Below are 20400 nucleotides of genomic sequence, written 5' to 3' on the forward strand. Positions count from 1 at the left end.
TAGGATGGCTACAATCATGACAGACACTTTGAGTAATAAATTAGTAATCACCAAACAACAGAATAGTAAAAAAAAAAAAAAAAACACTGTCACCTGTGTTATGTCACAGGTGAAATTTGAGCTTCTGAAACTTAGTAAGTGTTGGTATTTTGTATTTTTTTATGTAGCACTAGTTAAAACAAATTTAAAATTTGAGTATAACTTACTTTCCATGTAATGATGGTATAATTACCTATTAATTAATGAAAGCTTATAGAAATGAAGCACTTGCATTAAAAGACATATCAAATCACAGCCTCCCTTCTCAGGATGTTCTAGAGCATCAATGTTTATGGAACAGCAAACCCTTCTTCAGGTCCAGACATATAAGTATGTCCCTAGAGGATGGACACATAAGATGTCCAGCTCTTCTGAAAGTTAATGACCTCTTATCAAGTCATTTAATCTTAATGTAGATCTGCAACAATAAGGCATCAAATATTTTAGCTAATTTTTGTTATATCACACTGAAGACAGTTCTTATTTTTCTATATGTAAAAATACCCTATACATTTGAAATGTTACCTATCAGTTAGCTTTTCTATTTTAAATGATAATGTGTCTTTGCTATCAAAAAATGGGAAAAGCACAAGGGACTATGGTGATGGCACACAGGTGACTTGGTGGTGGGAATTTCAGAGAAATCATCCATTGTGCAAAAATGAAGGATGATATAATGAATATATTAAAAAGGAAAAATAAAGTAGACTAAGGGACATTAAAAAATTCAATATAAAATGTTTTGATTTAAAAAAAATTTGTAGCATTTGAAATCAATTCCTAAGCAATCGGAATCTATGTTGTTCTACTAAGTAAAAAAGAACTCTTTTAGAATACCACTATTCAAATTTTCAGCTACTTTTACTGAACATTTGATTTTTTTTTTCATATGTCAGTTTGTACTTTCAGTCACATCTGGTAATATAAACCAATGTCACAAACTTTCACTGAGAGTTCCCAACAATGAAAGAAAAGTGTACTTACCATGTTCCATCCAGGATAGAGGTAGTCTGTACCAACAAATTCAAAATAGTGAGCAAAACCTTCCTTCAGCCACACATCTTCCCACCACACAGGAGTCACGAGGTCACCAAACCACTGCAGCGACAAAATGAATGGACATTATTCATTGTCATGTGACAGACAAATCTACTACATCATTATCTTATTGCAATTAAATGTATTAAAGCCTGATTATCATAACTAGAATTCCCCAATTGATTTTGTGATCTTAAAACACACTGCAGCAGTACTATCAACTGACCCAATAACTTGGTTTATACTAGTTTTTCTATATGGGTGCATTCAGTCAAGAACAGAAATAAAATGGTCAAGAATACAAAAAAAGAATATTTAATGACAGCTGTCTTGAAATTTTTGTAGGCCTATGTACAAAAGGAAAACGCTTGTTTATTGTGACTTGGCAATAAATCAGGGCTAAATGGTAAAATCAGCATGGAAAGATGCCTTCTGAGAATGCAAGAGAACCTTTAATAGCGTGATACTGACTAAGATGGAAAATAAAAGCTGGAAAAGTAGTGACAGATTCATCACAGTACACATTGGCTAGCAGAAAAGCAAATGGCTGATTGGAGGAACTAAGGGCATTTAAAATTTTCCACACCTGACTCTAAGAGTTTATGATAATGAGGGTTTGGACTAAAAATACCTCTCAGATCTCTTTAGGATAAATAATGTAATTTTTAATTAGTGTTTGATTAGTTCATGATACATTATTCTGAAATCTTTTGTTCAGTTCAGCAAAAGGTTAATGATTTTTTTTCATTAAAAAATTAATCTTAAGCCACTCTAGAAACTATTGTAAAGACTTGCGATTCGATCGTGAAGAGTCATATAATATTCTCTTCTCATACAGTTGTTGGTTTATTGGGGGAAAGTGCTGATGAGACAGGAAATAAAAATAAATAAGCAAATGAATACCAAAATTTCATCTCCTAATAAAATATGCCTGGAATGGGAGAGGGACACTTTAGATTGTAAAAGAAAAAAATAAAAATCTCTCTAAGCAGGTGACATTTGAGCTCAGACTTTAGTGATATGAAGGAACCAGTCACAGGAAAGCCTTGGGCAAGAAGATTCCAGGCAGATGTAAGTGTCCTTCAGTGTGAAGACCCTAAGGAGAATGAATGACTTGCTTAATAAAGGGAAGGAAAAACTGACAAGTATCAGATCAAGTACCACTTTAGCAGCTGTAAATTTAGAGCTTAGTAACTAAATACTTCAATATTGATAATATCACTTACTCAAGAGAATCTCTAATTAAATATAGATAAGAGATAATTCTGAGTATGTTACTGACTGTAAAATAAGTGAGATTTAATATAGTTTTTATTCTTTAACAACTCATGTTTTGTCTTTGAATTGACTTCTTTCTTAGGAATTGTGACTATGGGTGGAGACACAAATACAGAAAACAATTTATTAATGAGAGTGGGAATGACTTGCATGTTTCTCCCAACCTCTGGTTCCTTTGTCAATATAGCTTAGCATTACTACACTAAAGAAAATGCTCAGATATGAAGCCAATGAAGTCCAGTTCTCAGAACAATGAGAACTTCAGTAATGTTAATGTATTTCCACAGAACCATACATGTGCCTTGTTTCTAAAAGTTTTCAGAAAGGAAACTACTTTAGTCTCAAAGAATTACAGGTTTAGTTGGAAACCATCCTTTCCTCATAATGGGGGAGACCAGATTACCTCTGCCATGGATTGCCTTTGTCTGCAGGCAAGGAACATGTGCCCAATATGATCATCACACCATTTGCATATATCTTACGGGTTCACTGGAAAAGGCTGACATTTAAGCAAATGGTCACATGGCCTGGACCAAGATGTCATTCCGTATTCATGTATTAGCACTTATCAGGTCCTTCTGTTTTCACTGACAGTATTTTCCATACCATTCTTATTTTCTGACCTTCTAAAAAACTTTCTGGAGTTCTAACAAATTAAAGTCATATGCCATGACAATGAGATTTCTTATGTTTGGACTTAAAATGTCCACAGTTACTGGTTACCAGGGCAGGTATTGCTTTCTATTAATATGAATGTTTATTTTCAGTTATTCTATTGTCACTAGAATCAAGATTCAAGTAAGCATTGCAAAATCCCTGTACTATTTTCTCTTTGCAAGAAAGCGTATAAAATCAAAATGAAATTAATTTTCTCTTAGCTTCACTACAAAGTTGGCTAATTTACATATGAATTTCTAAACATGCCAAGACAAAAAAATATCAATCACTTGAGAACAAAGAGTGTATGACTGAGTTAGTGAAAGACTTCCTAAGTGTCTGTGTGATGGGAAAAGGGGAATAACAAATTGATTTCAGCAAAAGCAAATTTTGACACGTACACAAAACTCAGTTGCATCTTCCAGCAATGCAATAAATCATTGCCATCACTGCATTTACCATATACACACACCAATAATCACAAGAAAATAAAGTAAGTTTGACAAGGAATAGTGACTAGCTAGGGTTTCTGAAGAGGCTCTGAAAAGGTGGCAGTGTCATCTCACTCCTCAACTAAAGTGAGTGACAGTTGTTTATTCAATGTGATCAGAGCGTACACTTATTTGTGCTGTCATTAGAGAAAAAATGATACACGGTCCAGAAAGAATGACACAGTGATCCTATATAATTGAAACTAATTGGAAGAAGAATAATTTAGCTCCTCATCTAAGCATCTGAAATCATTCTACATTCTCACAAGTTTGCAATTATACTTACACCTGATCCTTTTTCTCATACCTGGTGACATATCTCATGAACAATGACCATGGTGACATCCAGCAAATAAGAAATAGATGAAACACTGGGATCCAGCAGTATTCTTTGTTCCACAAAAATACTTAGTCCCCAATTCTCCATAGCAGCATACGGATGCTTAGGCACAGCTAAAAGATCTAGAAACAGAATAAAACAATTCCAAAGGCTTTAACAAAGATACCAGTCTAAATTCATATCCTATTAAAAAAAAAAGTCCTCCAGAAATCCTAATTAGCAGGAATATTCTCTTGCAGTTTCTAGGAGGAATTTTTGGTTAGGTTTTTTTTTCTCTAAATTAAACTGCCTGCCATTTCTACATGACAGCAGAAATATAGGCTATCACTGTAAAGGCTGGCCATATCCATTCATCACAGTTCATTTTCAGAGCCAATGCTGTAGAAGGCTGGAAGTATCGGCACCATTATTGATGGACCCATCCTAATAAGTTTCAGAAAGTCAAGGAAAGCAAATGCAGCAGGAGTCCACAGAGTCAAAGGCGTTGCACCGCTAATGAAAATATATTCAGTGTGATGCAGTGAACACTAGAGTCCTACTTTTACCTCATTATTTTTCAAGAGAAAACATCTTGTATCAGCTGAAAGTGTGATGTGCCATTTTCTAATTGCTTCAATTCAAATGTAGTTTTTGATTTCTGTTAAGCAGAAAATGTTACCTATCTTCTCTGTAAGTCTATAAATTTGGCTCATAGAGAAAAAACTTGAGAGTGGATGCCATACCCAAAGGAACTTGGGGAAACCCTGCAGGGGTTGGTCCTGGGCCTGTTTCTACCATTAGCTGGGCAAATGACATTGGTACATCATTTAATTTCTTCAGACTAAAATTCCCTCACCTATAAAAGAAGGCCACTGGCTTCGTTATCACTAAAATTTCTTCTAGCTACAAAATTCTATGATTAGAAATTCTAAGACTAGTATTTATTTTAACAGCTGTAGAGATAGTATCAACTTCTGGTGAAAGTGGCACAATTGAGTTCATGCTTTTATGTTCCCCCTCTGCCCTAAATGCACAGTGATGATGAATAAAATATTAAACTAAAAAACATCTCCAGGCTTGAAAATAAACCTCTCCATGGGCCAGAAATGGTACAGAAATGCAAAGTAGTGATTGCATGTGAAGCCCTCGGCCTGCTGAGTTCTGGCTCCAGGAAAAGGCAGTGGCATCTGGGAATTGGCTCCAACAGGATCTACAAAAGCCAAAGGGACTTAGGCCAGGCTCACTGCTTGATGCCAAGGGTTGAGGTAGGAGATGCATGTTCATGAGAAGTGCTGAAAATAGCTAGTACTTATTGCTTCCTGAGAAAATTAGCTAGTGGTAGAGAAGGGGCTTGAACCCAGGCAGCTGGCTCTAGCGCCTTGCTCTTAATCACAGAGACATAATGTTCCATTTCTGACCCAGAAGTTGCACAACCCAATATAAACCCTGAAGAAAATCCCTAAAATGACAAAAAAAAAAAAAATGGTACGACAAATTTCTCTGCAGTCGTTTTTGAAGGAGTGAAAACGGAAAACAAAATGATTTTCAATAAGATGACAGACAAAAAAAATAAGAGATAGCTCTATAAATGAATAGTTTAGAGCCTTGAAATAAATGATCTCACCACTAAGTTCTAATAATATAAAGATTAGCATGGATAATCTGAAAAACAACATTGAGAGAACAATTAAGGTATAAAATGACACCAAAATAGATACTTAACTGCACACAGATACACAGACAGTAATGGCAAAATGCACATACAAATACACATATTAGAGAGGAACACCCACTTCAGAATCAGGATTGCTTCAAGGAAAAAGAGAAAAGAAATGGAAGGACAATATTTTACTTCCTGGGCCAAATTTCAATGTTTGTGTGGGGAGAGGGGAGACACAGGAACAACACCTTTCTGGTGTCCAAGAATTGCACTAAATTCTGACACTATCTACCTAGAAATGGTATCAGATTCCACAGATTTGGATTCCTACAAGACTGCGACACCCCCACCCCCTACACACACACACACACACACACACACACACCTCCCAGATTGTTACTAGTGCTTCTAACTGACCAACTGTAAATCAGAGGTTTCTTTGGTTCTACTAATTTGCCACAGTGAATCATAGAATTCAAAGAAACACAATACCCACTAGTAGTTTGCCGGTTTATTATGAAAAGCACCAAGATTGAAGAAAACCTAGAGTAAGCCTGAAGAAAGAGCACAAAGCTTCCATGCCCTCTGGAAGCATGCTTTTTTGACCACAGCTACATATTTACCAACCCAGAAGCTCTCCAAATTCCATCTTGAGGGGTTTCATGGAGACTGATAAGTAGGCATGATTGATAACATTGTTGGCCACTTGCAACTGGATCAATCTCCAGCCCTTCTTTTCACCCTTGAGGTCAGGGAGTTCTGAAAGTTTTACACCAAAAGAGAAGAATCACCTGATTGGTTCCCCTGGCAATCAGCACCCATTCTAGGCAAATCCAAAAGTCACCTCACTAACATAACAAAAAACACCTTGATTACTCCCTTCACTTTGGCTATTCCAAAGGTCTTGGAAGCTGTGAGCCTGCAGCTGTGAGCCAAAAACTGTGGATGAAGATCCACTGACCAAATATGTATCTCTCATAACACAATATTGCAGACAGTTATGTGAAAAATTTCAAATATGTCTTTAACACTCATTTTTCTGAAGGAGGTGATGGATACATGGGTATGATTTCTAATATTTCTGGTTCTTTTCTCTGTGCTTTCAATATTTGTAGTAAGAAAAATGATAAAAGGAGAACATAATAATGTTCTTATAATATTGTTGATCTTCATATATGCATGACCTAAACAATTCAGCATTTGCTGTGTCCTAAAGTCTAGAATATATAAATAGAAATAAGTCAGACAGGGTCTCTGTATCCACTACATTTTAGACTAAGAATACAGACATGACAGTTTAACACAAAAGAGAAAATAAGAGCAAATAAGTAAAGAATAAAATATGCTGTGGTAAAGAGGACAAAACAAGTTGGAGAGGTTCTTGAAAAGATGGTACTTAAGTTGGCTTCAAACAATAAATAGGATTACCCTTGGCAAAGTATTATAGACACTCACTTACACAAAAAGGATTTTTTTGAGTATCTCCTCTGCTCAATAAAGGCACTGCTCTATCTTCAAGAACCTTTCTACGTGCTTCATGTTGTTCTGTTCTTACGCCTTTGTGGGTGTGTGTAAGAGAAGGAGGTCAATTAACAAGTAATAAAAGAAAGAAAGAAATTTAGTAAATGATAAAAGCTACAAATAAAGATGATAGAGGAAGACAGTGATTGACTGATAGGGTGGGTGTAGTGTGAACAAGACAGCCCTCTCTAAGGCAATTCCATTTCATCTGAAATGTGATTAATGGTCGAAACCAGCTGCTTGAAGAGCTGAGGGGTAGCAAAAGCCAGGCCCTAGGAGACAAACACTGAACAAAGAGGAAGATCAGTGTGGCTGAAGCATATAAAGGAGAAGAGTGTTAGATTAGAGAACTGGTACAAATTGCAAGCAAAGAACAGACAGACATACTCTACTGAAGATTTTAACTTGACACGTTCCCTAAAAAAGGACTAAGCAGTGGAACAACCTTGTGTCAACACTGCCTGCCACCAGCAGATGACAATAGCAGTAGCCCTTCTGGTGTCATTGACTTTTTGGAACAAATTAACTGAGGAAAATTCTTTAGGATCAAGAATGCTGTAAAGTAGAGGCACTTTTGTATGCTAGAGACCTCCAAGAGTTGAGAAAGTAGTCAGGTCCCACAGACTAAGTGAGCTTAAGTAAGTTACACATTAGGACTTGGATTTGCTGAAATAGCTGAGTTGTCTCCTGACCTGGGCAAGATCATACTCTAGGACTCAGGGGTTGGCACAATGACAGTCTGGCGAGCAGTGTGAGCAGGGGGAGGGAGGACGCAGCTGAAGGGTGGTACCTAAGATATGGGTCACTGGTGACCCCAGAAGCAATTGGGTTCACAGTGGTTTCCAGAGGGCTGCAGGACAGAAGCAAGGCCTGAGTGACAACCCATTGGTCAGAAACATGATGAAACAAGATTCAGACAAAATGACTAGGAATAAATAATAGGGGGCAGCTTCTCAGGTGCAGGCAGGGGAGTGTACCTATGGAAGCCAATGCTAAAAATAGATCATGCCATTATACATAGAACTTCATAGTAAAGTATTTTAGAAAGTTACTATTTTGAATAACTACTGAGAGATTTTTCAGTATTTTTCTGTTCTATACCTTCATAACTGAAGGAATCTCATGAGAGAGTTCTATGAATAAGAATACTTTCACAAAGCAGATGTCCACATAAAAACCTGTACACAAATAAGTAAGTTTCACTTCCAATTGCTTAAAACTGGAAATAATTCTAGTGTTCATCAGTAGGTCATTGATAAAGTATAGTTGTTGCAGGGAACAAACTGTTTTGCAGCACTAAAAAGAAATGAGCCATTGATATGTGAAATAACATGGGTGAATCCCAAACAGCTATACTGAATAAAAGTGTATATGTGTGTCTTTGTACACACACACTGATTGGATCTAGACATTTATATAAAATCGGAGAAAATACGAAGATCTATAATAGCTAAAAATAGATCCTCACCTAAGAACAAACATGGAAGGGGTTAAAAGATTGTAATAGAAAATTTTCGGTCTTTTGAGACATGTTCATGATGGTGGTGATTTTGTAGGTACTGGACTTAAAGCATCAAGTTATATATTTTAAGTCTGTGCAGTCTGTGCATACTACCAGATATCAAAGAGCTGTCTTAAAAAGTCTCATCAGTAAATGAAATATTCTTTTGCGTAATTTTAGATAAGATTTATTCACAATGAATTAAATTATTTTAATTTTTGCAAAATACATTTGTCATGAGGCTATATCCATTAAAATGTGCAACCATAACTCTTTAATATGCCTTGAAAACAGAAGTAAGAAAACGCAAATATTTCGGAATCTAATTTACTTGGAAATTCAAAGAAAATACTGAGCAAAATTATGCAAGGCAGTCTGTTTCCAATTAATTACTACAGTCCTAAAAACTATAGGCAGATAGCAAATATCCATGTAATACTAGTGAATGTGATTACTTAAATTAACATAAAAATCTGACTTTCAATACTTGCTCTATAATTTGCCGTCTATCTTTAATACTAGGTTGAAATAGCTCTCTAACTAAGATAAAAAAAAAAAAATCTCATGGAGATGTTTCAGTTCTTACATTTTTTAATAGTACCTGGAAATAACACACTGTTGATTAGGGTTTGTCATCAAGCATACCCATGTTACTCTGACTCTGATCACCTTTTCTTCTTGTGGCAGTTCTGTTTGTTTGTTTTATTTTCTTGTCATCCTCTGACCTTTGAAAATCAGTTTCCAGAATTTCATCTGTGGGATTTTTTTTTTATTCTTTTTTTTTTTTTTTTGCATGTTCTCAACCACTCTAATATCTTCTGCCACCACCCACCTGTTCAGAAAGCATTCTTTGAGCTCTACAAGAAAATTACCAGGAGCTGTTGTAGTAGACAAAAGGCCCCTCAATGGACAATTCCTTCTGGAAAAGCCCCCCTCCCCATTAATCTGTTTTAAGTCATCAGAAAACCTCACAGTTTCTTCTTGTGCACTTGAGGGAAAGTCAGTTACCATGAAAAAAGTCCCACCCTGATCACTCATGCTACGAGGAAACCAAAACCACGGAGAACACAAAGAATAACCGGATAGGACCTAAAAACACATCAAAAACAAAATCCTGTCTCCAGCTTTACTGTTTTGATGCATAACTTTACAAACGAGATGTAGACAGTCAACTACAACATACCATGTATTATTAAATAACCACTAGCAGAATACTGAATGCAATAGCAGGCCTCTCCTCTCTGCCATCGTCATCCTGAACTCACAGATTATGCTGCAAACTGAGCTTGAGCTTGAAAAAGGATAGAAAGACCCTAAAGACAAGAGGTTGAGTGCCAAGAAGGGCTACCCTAACAACTCAAGAGCGTTACTTCACGTATGGAAGGGGCCAAGAAAGCTTCCAGTATGATCAAAATATATGGCATTTTCCTTATAAAGCAGCACAGGTCTTGGTTATGTGTGAGATTTTCTGCTCAAAACATCTGAAGCATGACACATTTATCCCAAAAGTTCTTATCTAACAATGGGGGGAGGGGGGATCAATAAGACTTTCTCGTAAGGACAGCTGATCTTTCTCAGTTCATAAATTTGTTGTATATTTCATTCATTCACTCAGAAAATTTGCTAAGTTCATACTCTGTTTCAGCAAAGGAAAAGACTGACAAAGACTTTTAAGGTGATCACAATCTAACATGGGGGGAGGGTTTAGAATGTGAAGAGAGTGCTACAGGAAGGCAAAAAGTTACTCAGACACATACGTAAGACAATATGAGATTGTAATTGGGCCTATGATGAAAATAATACAGAGATATTAAAGAATATCAAGGTTGGGGGTATAAACTGTACATTAAAGGACTAGTAAACTTTCTCTGGAGAGGGAAAGTCTAAAGTGAATGCAAACCCAGTTGAACTTTGGCTCTGCAAAAGCAGTTCATATTTCAACTGTTTTATTTCCAGTACCTAGCACTGTCCCAAACCTATGGCTGGTGTTCAAGAATTTAAGTGCAAAATAAATGAATAATTTGTCTGGTGATGATTAGTTGCACTGAATATAGCTTACAGTCAATAATGCCTGGATTACAAACCAGAGAGTGGTACAGGAAGGCAAAAACCTACTCAAGACACATAAGTGATTATGTAATCATTGCCAATGCCAATCCCAGGAAAAACATTAAGTTCTACAATGCTCATCATCAGTTGCACGGTTCGACTACCTGCCACTGAAGTGTCTGCTGCTTTAAATCCCTTCCCAGCTCCTTTGCCAAGTATCACCTCGGTCCTCTCCCTACAGATTCATAGGCACGTTCTGAACTGTTTGCCCTGTTCCTCCTACTCTAAATCCATCTCGCTCTCAAATCCCCAGGCTTCTGACCTAACTCTTCTGTTTCCTACCTCATTTCACCCTCAAGGCTGTTCTCCATGCTGTACCTGCCAGGATCTCAATCACAACTCAATCTTTCTGGCTCTGCTCTCCAGGCCTTTGTTGCAGAGGGCAGTGGATATTACAATTAAAAGTCAGAACTCGGGAGTCCACACTGCTTGGGACTCAAACCCAGGCTTAACACTTACTAGTTGTGGGGACTTGAACACATCGTTCAATCTTTTTCAGCTTCTATTCCCTCTTTCATAAAACAGAACAGTGATCAAATTGTGAAGATTACATGAGATGATCCATGTAAAGCACTTAGCCCTAAACACAAAACATAATAAATCAATGTGAGTGCTATTTAAGGTCTTCATCCAATCTGTGATTTGATTCCTCCAACTTGGGGAATGCAAGTTTAGGAGATTAAGAGTCTTGTCTTTCAATGCAGATGAAATGTTACATTAGGCATTTGATTTCCAAATTGAAATATCATAACATAAAGCAACACAGGTCCTACCTAACAGTGAGCCAACAAAATGTTCAGCATAGGTTCATACTGTCACTCAGAGATGCAAAATCAATTGTAAAAGTATAGCAGGTAAAAAACAAACAAAAAGGTTGTATTTTTTATTATGACAGATATTTGCTCAAGATAACTACTTACCTATTAATTGATACTTTGACATAAAAAATAAAACTCCTCAAGGATGTGGAGAGGTAGAAACCCTTATAAGTGTTTAGTGGAAATGCAAACTAGAACAGACACTGTAGAAAACTGTACAAGGATTCCTCAAAAATCAAAAATAGAAACTGCATACAATACAGCTATCCCACTTTTGGGTATTTACTTAAGGAATATGAAAACATTAATTCAAAGTGATCTACACACCCATGTCTATCGCAGCATTGTTCACAAAGGCCAATATCAGGAAGCAACATCAGTAGCCAATGACAGATGGCTGGAAAAAGAAGCTGCGATAGACACACACACTCATACAATAGAATACTACTCAGGCATTAAAATAGAGGAAATCCCGGCCCTTCCTGGTGGTGCAGCAGATTAAAGCAAAGCACTAAGAAACTAAAGCCACTTCAGCATGAGTTTGATCCCAGCCCCGGAGGTGATCCACATGGTGCCGCAGACCTTCCCTGACCCGCCTGCTGCTCCCCTCAGCAGTGTACTTTGTCAATCTGCTTGTTGTGCTCCCCACTCTGTGTCTGGTGAATCCTCTCACCACCCCTGCACCTCTGGCCTGTACCACAGTTCTGTATGCATAAATAAATCAATCTTTAAAAAAAAAAAAGGAAATCCTGTTATTTACAAGATCATGAATGGACTTAGATGGTATTATTCTGAAAGAAGTAAGTCAGAGAACCATAGACATTTTATGATTTCACCTACATGTGGAAAGTAAAGAAACAATACTAATGAATACATCAAAGCAAATACTTAGATTATAAAAATAAACTAATGGTTACCAGAAAGGGAGAGAGGAAAAAGGGGGTGGGCAAATTGGGCAAAAGGTCAATTTTATGAGAAGGATGGAAAGCAGACATTTTAAACAGAACATAGTATACACAGATGTTAGTTTATAAGGTTGTATATTATAAAACCTATATAATGTTACAAAACAACATTACTTGAATAAAAAAATTTTAAAAAACAATAAAAAAGAATATTCCTGGCTCTGAGTTCTATGATATGTGACTAGTAGTAAATATAAATTAGATTTGCATTGTAATATTAAAGATAAAATTCATAGATGTCACCCAGACTGGTATGTATGAGAATAAGCAATATTCTTTCTTTCAAGTGCATATTCTGAAGGTTTTTTTAATTCATCAACAGATCAGGTTCTGAATGATCATTTTTAAGTTCATTTGACAAAGAAAAGTTTAAATTTTTCTATCTGGCTATGGTTTCACCAAATTTAAGGGTGAATCAGTCCTTCAAAGCTTTAAAATAAACATATTTTTCTTCTAATGGACTTAGTCTTTCCTTCAAAACAGACTAGTTTCAGTTACAAATTTTGGACTATATCTGAATTTTCATCAGGACCGTTTGTATTCACAAGCCTAGCATTTAAGTTCTAAAACTCCTGGCAATCTCCCGAATTAGCATTAGGCCATAAAATGCAGTCAATGTTTTTGCTGATCCTACTGCCACGTACTCAAAAGACTTTTTTTTTTTTCATTTCTGCAATCACTTTTCCCTGACACTTACTGATTACTGTCAATTGTAAAGGAGAAACACTTGTCGTGCAATGCCTAATGTCCTTTTTCCCTGAAAAAGAATTCCTTTGCTGACTTATTCCATATGCAAGGAACATTTGTTATTTTGTCACACATTTAATTTTTTAAATTAGCTCTACTTTCCATCATCATATTTTGCATCTTCTTTTGAACACTTTCAAAACTCATGCCTGTGCTTTCATGGTTAGGGCTACGCATGAACTTAGAAAGTGCGTTGCATTTAGAGAACCCCTATTCCCATCATTCAGTGACAGGTCAAATGGACTAAAACTTGTTATTTAACAAAGACTAATGGTTTTCCAAGAGAATATAGGTTGCACATTAAGGTTCCTTTCTATTAAGGTTTCGCTTATGATCTATTTTCATTCATTCCTTCCATACTTGTTTATTACCTAATACAGGCCAGACTCATCTAGACACTAGGTATATAAAACTTGAACAATCAAGATACAGTTCCATTAAACCCTCATAGTGCTTAAAAAACAATTTGTGATACAAACAAGTTTAAATTATATGCCTAATAGACACACGTGGAAGAAGCTGCAACCCACACACAATATGAAGAAAAGATTAGGAATGTTGGTGCCGAAGGCCAGCAGCTTAGACTCAGGATTCAATTCTGCTACTTAATGGGGCACGCTCCTTATTTCTGCTCCTTATTTTCTTTACCTATAAAATGAAGATGATTATAACTGCAACTATTTCACAAGGTTACTGCCACAGCTATTGTTGGAACAGAATTGTCAGAGGTCTCACATTTCAGTCTATCTCATGAACACTGACACTGTTTTTGGTTCCAGACTATCTTTTTAAGGATATTTGTATAACAAAAAAAGGATAGTGTCTTCTTCAGAGCAAAGGAAAGGTATACATGCAATCATTTCTAAAAAAAAAAAAAAAAAATCTAGGCTCAGGATTCTTCACCTGTTCTGTAATCCATTGTAGATTCAAGTATCCCCCAGACCTCATTGCATTGCTTTTGGGAATTGGGGCTAAAAAAAACTAACACACACACACAAAAAAAAAAATGTTGATACTGTGATTACAGCCAGAGTTAGAAGAATAGTTTTTGTCTCTTATCCAGGAGTTATAAGTTTTGTTGCAGCACTCATAAAACAATGTAGGCTGATATGTAAGTTTATAAGTGGAGTAAGCCAAATCTCAGACCTTTCACATGCTTGACAAATCTTTATGATAATACATATGAGGTGCTTAGAACAAGAACAGTACCTACCAGGCAGTAAGTTTTCAATATCTGTTAGCTATTTTGGTAGACAAAAAATTATAATTCTCCTCCAAAGATAACCACACCCTTAGCACCAGAAATTGTTAATGTATTAGGTTACCTAGCAAAGTGGAATTAGAGTACTAGTAGAATTCAGGTTCTTATCAATGCAGGAGTATGTGGACTATGTGGACTATCCAAGCAGACCCAGTATAATACAAGAATGCTGGAAAAGGAAAGCAGAAAACAAAGGAATCAGTGTCAGATCGATGCACATGACAGGCTCTAGCAGCCATTGCTGGCTGGAAGTGGTCCTGAGCCCAGGAGTGTCAGGAACCTCTAGAAACTTGAAAGATCCAATTTTGTCGTAATTACTTCTACCCCATCCCTTGTTTAGGTTCCCTACATCCCTCCTATAAGACAAGTTATCTGGTACTTTTCTTTTTCTTTCTGGTTAATTTTATTGAGCATGACCCCTTCCAGCCCCATCCATGTTGCTATGAATGGCATGAATTTATCATCTTGGTTGCTGAGTAATAGTCCATCATGTATATATACCGCATCTTCTTGAACCAGTCATTTATTTTTGAACATCTGAATCAAAACAGGGGTGAGCAGAGCATAAGATACTGCAGGAATAGCACACAAATGAATTGGTGGTGGGAATTTCTCAGGGACCCTATGTGAGATGATAAAGTATACATTGTATGAAAGTGAAGAATGATGTAAAAATATGTAAAATTCAAAAAATAAATAGTAGAAACCTGAAAAGATGAGGACATTTAGGGATTCTCCCATAAAGCCTCTAGTGAGAGCACTATAAAACTGCCAAACTACCTAAGTATAATAATGCACTTGTGTTGTATTAATCCACTAAGGGTGTAGCAATTCATTACAGCACCTCTAAGAAACTAATAGAGTTATCATTACCATCATCACAATCTTCATCATTATTACTGTAACTATATAGAAGAGGTCTTAACATAAGAATAAGCAAAACCTTCTAGAGAAAGTCAACTATGAGATCTGTTGAGCAAATGGGGTACACTGGAAGGAAAGTATATTTCAGGTTAAGGGCATGTGCATACATGTGACAGGGCACAGGGTGGTTTCAGGAAACAAAAACTGGATCGATCTGGCTGAAGTACTTAGTGACAAATTCTGTTTTGGACATACTGATTTTGAGTTGTCTCTGGAACATTAACATACAGATATCTATTAAGGAACCAACTATCATGGCCCCATGCACTAGGGAAAGGTTTGGGTGGGGAAAGCAGATTCAGGAAGTCATAAACATATACACAGTAGACTGTGGTCAAAGCAGAGCATTGAAGAGGGCTGAGGCAGTGTCTAAGCAAGAGTGAGATTTAAGAAACAGGTCGTGGATGAGGGTAAATGGAAGAGTCCAAAATGACACGCAGGCAAGTCATGAGAAGGGTCAAAGTCAGAAGGTGCTACCACATTATTCAAGAATAACAATCCATGCAAAAAGGAGGCAAGAGTCAAGTGTATATAGTATCTTACATATAATTACAAAACACCGGTGTTATATATAAAGTACCCAACTATTATTGTTTCAAAGAATATTAGTTAGCCATTCAATATCATGCTCAACAGATTTTTAAAATGAATCATTAAACCTCCATATACACAGTCTAGGCAGGTGTGTTAGCATCATTACTTGAAGAGGGAATAACAATATTCTGCTACATTCTCACTCATTCTCTCCTTATGAGTGTTAGTAACTGGAATGGGTCCACTCCACAGCAAGGAATGTAGGAGCTTTTCTTGTTTCAGAAGTCAGGACTAACTGGAAATCATTCTAAAGATTTGAAAAGCTCTTGGACACTCATTAATTGACAGATTCACATTTCCAGCAGAAAAGAGTAAAGAAAAAAAAAGTACTATTTATAATGAACATCCTTAACTCTTATAACTTGGAGCTGTAGTAAAAAATACTTCCAAATTCATACACACTTTTGACAGACTGAGTACAAAGTGGTTATCTTGAAAAGAAATTGTGTAGGTTTGCTAAAGTGGAGCCAAAGATTCACTGTGCCTTATGGCCAGTCCCTTCTAGCATAAACTACAGTGGTAGTACACACATAATTCCAACACCCCCCAAAAAAAGAGAAAAAACACAAGCATATAGTACAAAGGAAGCAATATTGGGTCCTTGGCTTAACACTGTCTAGCATTAATTTCAAGCAAAATCAAATACTTGTTGAAAACCCTGAGGGGAAAAAAAAATCACTGACTCCCAATAGTTGTTGATTTTATCACTTCTTATTGCACTTTAAAATATTACCTAATATTAACTGGCATCTAAACAATGGATAAATTTTCAGAGAGCTAATACTATAAGCAGGAGATAACAAAATTCTATGTGAATTTTAAAGGTTCCTAGGGAAATCTCTGATAGTGTTCAGGGTAATGAAGGCAAAGAGAAAAGGGAAGAAAATAGAGTTTTAAAATATAGCATAATTATAGAAACAGAAAAGGTGGTGACACTTTGTTATTATATTAAATTTTGTCACTAACTCAAAGCTCATTTGACTGTAAGAAAACAAAAACACAACCTCATCAATTGAGTCGTTGGCATGCATATTACTGAAAGATGTGATCTTGTCATAATCTAAACCTATATGTTTAAATATTTAAACCTATAAATTGTATCAAGTCATTTAATACCATGAAGAAAAAATAAATGTCGTCCCATTCAGGTCAAATTACATATCTTTTGGGAAACAGTGGTCAAAATATGAACCATGCCTTTCATTATAAGGTACCCAGTGCTTTACTATAAATATATTCATCATCATATAAAGAAAGCATCTTTTCCAAATTTTCCTACAGAAAGATTTCTGAGTGTTTTTAGTCATTTTTTTCCCAAAACTGTTACTAGTGTTCCAAATGTTCCCTAGCTCAATTTACATTAGATTAAGAAATGAAATGAATCAGAGATTAAGTTGAACCCTTTACTTCTCAAAACTCCAATATCTAATGTGTATCCATAAGTTTTATTCAATATAAAATATGTATTTTAGAGGATGCAAAACATTTTATATACCTAATGCGGAAACACTAAGGGGATTTTTTTTTTCTTGGTATCCATCATAAAAATGTTGTTCCCTATGTAAAAACTAGGAGATCTGGCATGATGGAAAACTGCCAGGAGCCATTTTCCTCACAGGACAGCACTAGACCATGAGGGCTCTATAGCTCAAAACCACATGTAACTCATCACTGGGTAGTGCAGCGGGAAGAGCATCAAGAGAAAAGTAATGTCACTGTTACTACCTCTGTGCCTAACCACAATGCAAAGCTTTTGTGTGTGTGGAGCCTTTTGAATAGATATTAAAACGAAAACCAGTATTCAGTGGAGTGCCTCACTAAAAGATACAGATCTGAGCCCACTAAGGCATCTGCTCACACTTTACAGTAACATTTGGAATATTCCATTCCTGGGTGGGGGATGGCACCCTTACAATCTAATTATTTAAGAGGCTGAGCAGAAAATACTGCTAAGTGTCAGGAATACTCTATAAGCAAACTGCCGTATGGAGCTTACCTTCATTTCTCTGGGCCTTAGGCATTATTTGTATGTATGCATGTACACACATATGTATATGTGTTTGTATGTCAGACTATGAGTAAATATATGCATATGCATGTATGATATGTATACATTAATATATGAGCTATATCATCTATACATGCATAAATACAATTTGTGCATATAAACATATATGACTGAAATTAGCTGAATTTTAATTCACTGAATTTTATGAATTTATCATTTTAATTCATTGAAGAAATAGACTGCTAAGTATCTCATCCTATGCAATTCAGACATCCTATGCAAGACAACTGAAAGTTTTATCCCAAGGGGGTTCAATTCAATAACAGTTTATAACACTTCCCAGGGATCATCCTCAATATCTCCAAATTAGTGGCACAAAATTTTTGTATCACCTCTAAATTTTTTTTGTGCTTTTATTTATCATTAAAGTTGATATATAACTTTAGGCTCAGGTGTACAATATAATGATTTCACATGTATGTATATATCATGAAATGATCACTTCAATAAGTCTAGTTAACATCTGTCACCAAACATTGTCATGACACTTTTCTTATAAGGAAATCATTTAAGATCTACTCTCCTAGAACTTTCAGATATGTTCTACAGCATGGTTAACTGTAGTCATCATGTTGTACATTGCCTAACATTTTTTTTTTAATTTTTTTATTTATTCGTACAGAACTGGGGTACAGGCCAGAGATGCGGAGGGTGAGAGGATTCACCAGAGATACAGTGGGGTACAGAACAGGCAGATGGACGAAGTACACTGCTGAGGGGAGCAGTGGGCGGGTCAGGAGAGGTCTGCCTCACCATGTGGATCTCCTCTGGGGCAGGCGGGGTTCGAACTCATGCGGAAGTGGCTTAAGCTTCTTTGTGCTGTGCTTTTACCCGCTGCGCCACCAGGGCGGGCCCATTACCTAACATATTTTTTACATTACTTCTAACATTTCAGCTGGTTTTAACCCTAGCCCCAGGATCCCTATTATATCTTAAGTTTCATGTAATAGAGATTTAATACAATTGCCCCAGAATCTCATAGCTAGCTCTAAACCTTCTGAATCAGAATATGCATTTTAAGAAGAGTCTCAAGTAGTTTACAGGCATTAAAATGTGAGAAGCACCAACCCATAGCAAAACTTTCATGGCAGGATGCTTCCTCTCAGGAGTCGCATAGGACCATCCATGGAGGTATGAACGTAAAGTTAGACTCTCATTTGTATATGTTTGTCTGATACAAATAGCCTTCCTGGTCAAATTATCAAGAACCATGAACAGATAGCAGGAGTTCCCTCAACGTCCTGACACCATTGCCTAGTTCATGTTCATGGAATTACAACATGTCAGAAAATGTACCCACCTAATTAAATAAATTTATGTATCACTTTATAAAGTTTAACTAAACCAACCCTACAAAGTAAATAGGTGGCTTAATTTTTTTTTCAAAAATAAGTAAATAAATAAATAACATCAGATTGAGTAATACTAATAATACAAAGTCACAAAAAATGACAAGAGCAGAGCTGACAGGTTTTTAATTAGTTTTTTTTAACATTTATAAAGGATATGTTTATTAGAAAAAAAAAAGGAAAACAGAGGCACCTGCATAGTCACAGGTGGGCAGGGTGCTGCCACTCTTATTTTGTAAAGTGAAAAGGTTTATGAAAAGAAACACCGACATCATCACGGTCCAATAATTCTTCAATTCTAAATCAGAATGACCAGCATTTTTTTAAGCACATACTAAGGGACAGACATTTCCTAAAAGGTTCACCTATATTAATTCAGCCAATCCTGATAATCTAGGATACACACACTGTTCATAGCTATTTTGCAGAAAGGCACTGAGACACAGAGACATTAAGTGAATTCCCAGGCCAGTTTGGTATTTGCTGAAATGGGATCCAAAATTTGGCATGCTGGCATACATCTGTCAACCACTCCCCTCTACTCTTCTATTCCATTTCATGATAAGGTAAAGAGACATATAATTATTTATTCCAAATAAAGTCAAAAAGAAAACTCAGGTATCGACAAGAGTGCTTCCACTCTCATTAACAATGAACTTCACTTTGACAGTAGTTCCACCTTGAAATTAGTAATGAAAGTGTGTTCTTTTAAAATTAAGTAAATATAACCATCACTGAACATGCTCAAAAATATCTATCTGATATTGGTTTTCAAATATAAGCATGCACTGGAATCACCTGGAGAGTCAGTTAGAATACACATTACCTGGTCCTTAGCCCAGAAAATGTGATCGAGTGGATCTGGGTTGGGCCCAACAATTCTCTTTTCTGACAAGTTCTCAAGTAATATTGATGCTGCTGGAAAGAGGATCACACTTTGAGAATCACTTATAAAATGGGAGTCCAGAAAATTTAGAACAGAAGAACTTACATGTTGTCATATATTTGAGTCACCTAGGAAAACTCTAAAAAAAATACATGAATGCCTGGTTCCCTTTTCA

At 36.2% G+C, this 20400-nt stretch overlaps 1 protein-coding gene across 1 annotated transcript in view; it reads right to left on the bottom strand.

Moving 5' to 3' along the window:
- The window catches only part of TRHDE (thyrotropin-releasing hormone degrading enzyme), a 324987-nt gene that overhangs the window by 137451 nt on the left and 167136 nt on the right, over positions 1-20400 (bottom strand). Inside the window, exons 4-5 of the mRNA XM_004675882.2 lie at positions 3811-3965; positions 1024-1137 (exon numbers count right to left, since the gene is read on the bottom strand). Coding sequence (XP_004675939.1) covers positions 1024-1137; positions 3811-3965 — 269 coding nt within the window. The remainder of the gene's footprint in view (positions 1-1023; positions 1138-3810; positions 3966-20400) is intronic.

Source organism: Condylura cristata, unplaced genomic scaffold (genome assembly GCF_000260355.1).
Source record: "Condylura cristata isolate star-nosed mole 26May11 unplaced genomic scaffold, ConCri1.0 scaffold00004, whole genome shotgun sequence".
Lineage (NCBI taxonomy): Eukaryota > Metazoa > Chordata > Mammalia > Eulipotyphla > Talpidae > Condylura > Condylura cristata.